The sequence below is a fragment of the Austrofundulus limnaeus genome, unplaced genomic scaffold, assembly GCF_001266775.1.
Source record: "Austrofundulus limnaeus strain Quisiro unplaced genomic scaffold, Austrofundulus_limnaeus-1.0 Scaffold109, whole genome shotgun sequence".
In the NCBI taxonomy this organism is placed as follows: Eukaryota; Metazoa; Chordata; class Actinopteri; order Cyprinodontiformes; family Rivulidae; genus Austrofundulus; species Austrofundulus limnaeus.
The window spans coordinates 1146292-1154154 of record NW_013952511.1 but is presented as its reverse complement, the minus strand read 5'-3'; the positions used below and the strand labels follow the sequence as shown (position 1 = coordinate 1154154).

At 38.5% G+C, this 7863-nt stretch overlaps 1 protein-coding gene across 6 annotated transcripts in view; it reads left to right on the top strand.

Annotated features, from left to right (window-relative positions):
• Positions 1–7863, top strand: part of gria4a (glutamate receptor, ionotropic, AMPA 4a) — a gene marked incomplete at its 5' end in the record, with an annotated part of 137621 nt that overhangs the window by 42258 nt on the left and 87500 nt on the right. For all 6 annotated transcript variants that reach the window (XM_014014059.1, XM_014014058.1, XM_014014062.1 and 3 more), the window contains 1 exon segment: positions 5818–6057. In XM_014014059.1, the coding sequence (XP_013869513.1) occupies positions 5818–6057 (240 nt within the window).

Genomic DNA, 7863 nt, shown 5'->3' with positions numbered 1-7863 from the left:
ATATATAATCAAGCAACTTAAAAAACATCCTCCAAGAATACTGATTCTGTGTATTTTTTAATGGGTTGCTGCTGGAAAAAGGTGTTTAAATTGTGAAATGACAGTTTGTTGTGCTAATAGACCACGTAAGTGGATGTTTCTATTTTTACATGATAATTATGAATGCATAAGCATCCAAAAGTGACTGTTAAAGGTGTGCTAATTCACCTGTGTTTTCTTTCACCTCAAAACATTCWGTTTTTTTCACCCCAAATGTCAGAGAGACTCCCTGAGGAAGCGTTTACTTTGCACCAAAGGGTTCAAARACCATCTGTAGATTCAGGAGAAACTTTTGGATGAGAGAACGGCACGTGGGTTTTATTTTATTATACTTTTGTTGGGTTCAAATGCATGGTAATCTAGGAAAATTTAAATGTATACTTTAATTAAACACATGCACAGAGAGTAAATAGATATTTTTGAGAGATGAAAACACTCCTTGTTCTGTGGAGGTGGTTGTGTCCTCTCCACAACAGAGGGTATAAAGTATTGCCTGTTCTTTATTCTTGTGCTGCTGCTGGAAGTTGAACCTGCCAATGATGCCTCTGTGCTCCTTGGTGTTTATGCAAATGTGCCGGGTGAATAAAATGCTAAATTGTTTTCAGCGTCCCCCTGCCTCAGTCATCATTACTGTGTTCCAGAGGCCACCTTGTCACAGGCTGTCAGTAATAGTTTTCATGGACACCCAGGTGGTGGAAAGAAAAATACAAAAAAATTAGGGCAGCGTTGCCATTATCTGCACAAAAGCCAGATGTTTCAGGTTTTTTTATTAGTTTGTTCTTCCATAGGTTTGTGCAGACTTGCATCAAAATGGTACAGGATGCAAAAGATTTTTCTTTAAAAACGTCTACTTGATAGCATTTTGTGTGTCGTGGCTAAAAATAGCTTCAAAGTGCCAAGATAATTTTTAGACGTAAGTTGGGTGCAGTGATGGCAGAAACTACATGCATTACTTTAATATAGTAGACTGAAGTGCATAAAAAACACACTTTTAAATGAAGATATCCTACTATGTACGTGTTGAGTATTAATCTCAACAACTTTCACATTCCAGAATCCACTGTTTTAGACCTTAAATGCATTTTGTTGTGTACTTGAAGTCTCTGTGGTGCAAAAAAGCTGACTTTAGTCTCTCCTGGTGCTGCAAAGATGTCTTTATATTCTCTTTGAGTCATAATATTCAACCTGGACCCCATTTCAACAATATAAATGTGAAAATAAAAGCATGCTATGTCTCCTTTAAGCTATTTTTTTTTTCAGAGTAATTAGCCGTGGTGGTCATCTTGAATCAGACTGACTCTAAAAGTTAGTTAGTTGTAGATGTACACTCAGAGATTGGTTTCTCGAGGTTCTATTAAAATCTGTTGAGTAGTGTATGAAATATTTTGCTAACTATCAGAGAAACTGTTGACTCAAAGAGTTATTGCCGGTTTTAGGTCTGGCAGAGCTGAGAGTATGACTGTCAGCTACTGTCAAACCAAAAGTTAGCTTAGTATTTAAAAAACTGACTGAGTTATAGAAGAAAAGAAAACTGCTCATTGGTTGTATTTTGTCATCAGAGTGTGGGACACCACACTCAGCATTCATATAAAGCTGGCTTCAGAGATGAGAATGTGTCACTCTTTTTCCTGTCTCTGCTTATTATCTGCTTCAGTCTTTTGTTGTCATTGTAACTGATTTTTATATGACTGAGAGYCTTAATTTAATGTCAAACTTGTGAGTATTTAAGGTTGTGAACCTTTCTGGTTCCTCAGTGCAACAATGATCTTTTGTCACTCACAGACTCCTCTTTATAACATCTATGATGTCAAACATCTGGAAAATGTGCATTTATAGTATTAAACATCATGAAAGTTGCTAAGAATGCTGAGGACACCATGACTCAGCACTCTGCTGCTGCTGCTGTTCTGATTTGAAGACATTTAGCTCCTGTCATAATCAGAGACTAAATCCCTGCCTTATCGCCGACCGGGTGCCGGGGCCACGGCTTTGTTTAATTGCCACAAGCTGAACCGTCGGAGCTGCGTTTCCCTCCGTGTTTACCCCCACTGAGGCTTACAGCTGATAATGGAATTACTCTGAGTCCCCGTCGGAGGGAGGGGGAGAACAGAGAGGAGGCAGTCACAGGCAACAGAGGAGAAGAATCGAAGGGGAGAGGATGGATGGTGTGCGTTTGACTTAAAAACCAGGGGAAAAAAGGGGTGAAATGATGTGATGCACAAAAAAGACGAGGGAGACGAAGGTTTCAGAGTCATGTCCAGTTGCTGAGAGACAACCCTGCAGTGTTGCTGTCTTACTGTTTACTCCTGCGTGACGTATTACATGAAGGAGGATGAATTATGACGCCGGAAGGAGGCAGAGTCAAATTTTTAAAAARTGTGTGTTTGAGAGAATCTGACGGGAAGGCTTCATAGGCTTGAGGAGAAAAGGAGGATATAAAGGAAGAAAGATGATTTTAAAAGACCTAAAATAGAAACATTAAATAAAAAATGCTAACACATTTTCTGACTTCATTTTCAGACTGAATGGATGTAATTGTGTGTTCTGTTCAGCAGAATGTGTTATAATCACAGATGTTTTAAAAACATCAGTCATTAATGGTGGAAAGACCGACAGCAGGAAACATCAGGGTTTTTCCATTCTTAACATTGTGGAGTGTTTTGAAATTAAACTACACATATCTGGTGTAGTTTCATGTTTCAGCAGATGTTTATGAAGTGTTTATTTTTTATATTTTAAGAACAATTTATGTGTTGTAAATAGCTCTACGAGGTCTAAGTCTGAAAAGTAAAGGATTAGCAAACAGCTAGTYGGAACAAGACCCAAAAAAATTGCTGTTGTCCTAAAACAACTTCAATATAAACAGTTTTAGAATAAATCTTGTTATTTTATGCTTTTACATTTATCTATCTATTTATTTATTTATTTATTTATTTATTTATTTATAGTATAATTTTTGTATTTTCTTTTGGTTATTTACATAGAAATGTTTTGTTATTTGCTAGCTCATATAGGTAACATTTCAAGTATAGCCTGGGACACTTCCAGCCAGGATATTGCTATTTTTACCAGAAAAAAAATAAACATCTAATGTAAAACTGACAGGAGTGTAAATATTTATAAACCGGTTTTTACATAGCATTGAACTAATCTGCTGCTCCCCAAATTTTAAAACTACACTGCAAAAATTAGCCATCAAAAATAAATGATAAAATACTAGATTATAGTCAGATTCTTCTCAAATTAAGTGCAATATTCTGCCATTGCAGCACGTGATAAGACTTCTTGAAATAAGAAACATTTCTTGGCTAACAAGATTATTAATCTAACACATTCTGTTCCTGTTTAGCATATCAGACAAAACAAATTCAAAACTAATTTTTAGTTGGATATGAGTTTGTAAGGCTTGGTTAGATCTTTTGCAGTGTAATTTCTGTTTCTTCTGATTGAGGTGAATTAAAAGGGCTTTCTACAACAGGATATCAAGATATCAATTGTTCAAAATCTTTCCAAAGAATTCTACAAATGACCAGGGGTCTCATTTATAAAGGATTGCATGGAAACCATACTAAAAGTGAACGTATGGCAAAAAAAAAAAAAAAAATTCAGATTTATGACCCCCGCACGCGAAGCATAAGCGGGAGTCATGTTGTTTTCGTACTGTTTTTTTTCCTCCGGAGATTTTTGGTCAACCGTAGCACAAAAACAGCTGCACCAATTAACATGAAATTTGGCAGGGCTGTAGATGAGTCTGACCTACACTGCGCCAGCCAACGGTTTTACAATAGACCCCATATTTGAAGAGGGGGCTCCTTTCAAAGTGGGGGTGTCAGGACATGCAAAAATGCTAATAACTCAGAAACTGTTCAACATAAAAGCTTCATATTTCTTTTATTGTTTAGCTCTGATGAAGCTCTATCCATCAGGCCCACCAATCAGTGCCCCCCCACCCCCCGGACCCCCGATTATCTGAAAAAGGGGTAACTGAACATACAAAAATGGTTATAGCTCAAAAACTATTAAACATAGGAGCTTCAGATTTMTTTTRKTGTTTAGCTCTGATGAGGGGCTATCCATCAGGTCCAACACCCCCCCACCCCCACCCACCCAAAAAAACACCCCCACCCAAACCACTACAAATTTGGGATGCACCTATAGCAGGGGTGCCCAAACATTTTCCCTGAGAGGGCCAAAATTAAAATCAATCTGAGGGTGGTGGGCCAAATGCAATGGTATAAAACATGAAATGCAAATATTTCAAGTAAAGTTGTATTTTTTACGATTAAGCTAGCAGCCAGTGTGGTTGCCCACATTTTCTTGTTTGTTTCTTTGTTTGTTTCAGCCCATGGACATGGAGAAAATTCAACGTATGCTCGGGCAGAAAAGGCTCATGGGACTTTTCATAATTTAAAATTTGAGTATATGTGGTCTTATAAGGTGTGCAAATCTAGATATGGACTTCAATCTCATAAATGTCTCTTGAAGTTACTTGTATTTTAAGTTTAATCTTAACAAAATTCAAAGATAAAGTGAGCACTATAAGTTAAGACTATGTGACTACAGCTCCTTGTACATATAGTTGGACCAATGTTTGAAAAGTATTTCTACATAAGACAGACGATTACAACCTAGTAACCAGGATAACTGCTGGTGGGCCAAATCAAATGGCTTGGCGGGCCAAATTTGGCCCGCGGGCCCCACTTTGGGCACCTCTGACCTATAGCATGACGTTTATTACAAATAAAGACTTCTGAGTTATGGTGCATTTGTGCATGCGGGGGTCATTATGTTACCACCATGCGGTATCTAGTTTTGATTTGATGCTTGTCAGTAAATATTATCATAACAGACAATTTTTTTTTGCCAGRCAACCCATGCAATTAATTATTTTTCAATTGTCAGAAGCCAACAACTGAAAAGCTAATATTTATATTCAGTACTACACAGAAATCTGGCCATGATAAATCATTTACGTTGACAGTCCGCCCATTCTACTTGTACCACAGAGGCCAGTCTTCTAATGAATGCATGATTTTGTAACGCAATGTGTTTGAATGCAGTTAAAGGATATTTATCTCAAATCAGACATTTAGCTTTTGTTTCTTTAGCAACTGATTAAGCAGCAAAGACACTTTTAACTCACTGGAATGAAATCAAAATACGATAAAATCAATCAAAATTCGGAATCAAAATACAATAAAATTGCTTGCCATATAATATGATAAAATTGCTTGCCATGTGATTCCAACACTGGTGCACGCAAATGTTTTGATTGGACTTAATGACTGTATGTTTGTTCTGAGGGAGAGAAAAAATATTTCTTGTGCCATAAATCTGGTTTATTTGCTTCTGAGTCAAATTTGATTGATGCGTCCTCCAGACGGTTCAAGTTAATGAGGTATTTTTGACATTTCATTGACTTGCAGTATTCAAAACACAGTTTGTGGATCTAATTAGGAGTGAGAAGGTACTGTATGGCTGACACAAGCTTAACCACTAGCTCATTAAAATGCCTGGCATACTTAAACATATTCCACACTGTCAATTTAATTAAGGCCAGTGTGCTCCATTCTATTCCTCCTGGTCCACTGCATACTTTATTTGCTTTTTTTTAAAGCTGCTAAGTCAAACAGGTTGCTTCAACTGAATTTAGATGTAGACTGATAAACAGTAAATAAAAACAGCGAGTTTGTGTTGTCAAACAGGATACTTTAAACTTTCATTGATCAGTTTCATGTTTATCTCTTTCCATTTTCCCTCTTTATTTTTTCACATCAGTCTGTTCGCAGTACTCAAGAGGCGTCTTTGCCATCTTTGGACTCTATGACAAACGGTCAGTGAACACGCTGACGTCGTTTTGCGGGGCCCTGCACATCAGCCTGGTGACACCCAGCTTCCCCACCGAGGGGGAGGGACAATTCACACTTCAGCTTCGACCATCTATCAGAGGAGCCTTACTGTCCTTGCTGGACAAATACGAATGGAAYCAATTTGTCTTCCTGTATGACACAGACAGAGGTAAGGACACGGGGACAGATTTCTGTAACAACGTCTAATTGGCTGAATTGTTTTGTCTTTATTTTTGGCTCTGTATAAGGGTTGGCTGAGGATTCATGTTAGAATGTACACACGCTTCCAAAAGCTTTAAGCACCCAGGCTTAGTGGTGGAAAATGAAGCTACACATGTTGAAAGGTCACATGACTCTATTGCAAGGATTACAAAATTAGATCAAATGAATAACAGAGTGTCTTGGTCCCCAGTTATTAGGGTCTAGCCCCCACACCCAGAAAACAAGCAGTGATTTGGTGTACAAAGGAGTCATACAGCCATGCTTTTCTGCTCTGGTGTCTACATGAACCTGTAGTTCAACGGATGCCAATCATCAAGATGCAGTGTGGGATAGAACACGGTGCTGGAAAGAGTTCATCATCTGTGTTTGAATGTCAGGCACAGATGTCATAGGGATGGTAAAATGGTAAATGGTACTGAACTTATAGAGCGCTTTTCAAGTCCCTCCTGACCCCAAAGTGCTTTACACTAAAAGACATTCACCCATTCACACTCACATTCACACACTGATGATGGCAAACTACATTGTAGCCACAGCTGCCCTGGGGCACACTGACAGAGGTGGGGCTGCCACACACCGGCRCCACTGGACCCTCTGACCACCATCAGTAGGCAAGGTGGGTGAAGTGTCTTGCCTAAGGACACAACGACTGAGACAGTTGGACGGGGGATCGAACCAGCGACCTTCCGGTTCCAGGATGACTCCCGTAACCACTCCGCCACAGCCGCCCCATATCTGTAACTTTTTTTAACACAACTCGATGGTTGTCCCACAGTACGGTCTGTCTTGAGCGACCAGAACCTTCACAGCATGTGTGACTTCTTCTTGTGTACCCATTGGCTCCAACATTACAACCCAGTGTGTCACCTTTCAAACTCCATCATGTGCTGAGGTGGKCTACAGGGCAACCTTAGTATTAACCTTCTGTTATGATGGTAAAACACCATACGTCTGTAAGAAGGAATGAAGGAATTTATTTCAGACATTCTGCCAAAAAAAGACAAAAAAGCATGACAGCAATGAATTAACCAAATTTTGCTAAAATGGTACAATTATAACGAGACTGGTTAAAATAAATGTTTAAATGAACTGATCAACTAAAGCAGTGCTTTTCAAACCTGGTCCTCAAGGCACACTGCCCTGCATGTTTTAGACGTTTCCCTGCTTCAACACAGCTGATTACAATTGGTAACTGATTGCAGTTCAACAAAAGCCTGTTAATCATCTGAATCAGGTGTGTCTTTTTTTGTCATGTGGTTCACACTCCTTACCAGTTGGTGGTGGTAATGCTTACCTAACGTTTCTTGCCAACMGCCATTAAAATTCAACAAGAAGAAAAAGAAGAATTACGTGTGTCGAAGCAGGGAAACATCTAAAACATGCAGGGCAGTTCACCTTGAGGACCATGGTTGAAAAACACAAAAGTGTTAACTTTTTGTTTTCTAAAAAGTAATAGAAACCTRAGCAACAGTGACATCCCAACCAACAAATTGAAGGAACATGTGGGACAATGTAAGGAAGTTAATATTGCATCTTAGGCACTGTAAATACTTCACAAACAGTATATATTTGATCAGAATGCAGTTTCCCCAGCTACAGCCATCAGCCTGTATACACTTTTGTATTCCCTTCTAGTAACCTGGAGTACAGATTTGTTATTTTGGAAATCTTTCTTTCTTTCTTTCTTTCTTTCTTTCTTTCTTTCTTTCTTTCTTTCTTTCTTTCTTTCTTTCTTTCTTTCTTTCTTTCTTTC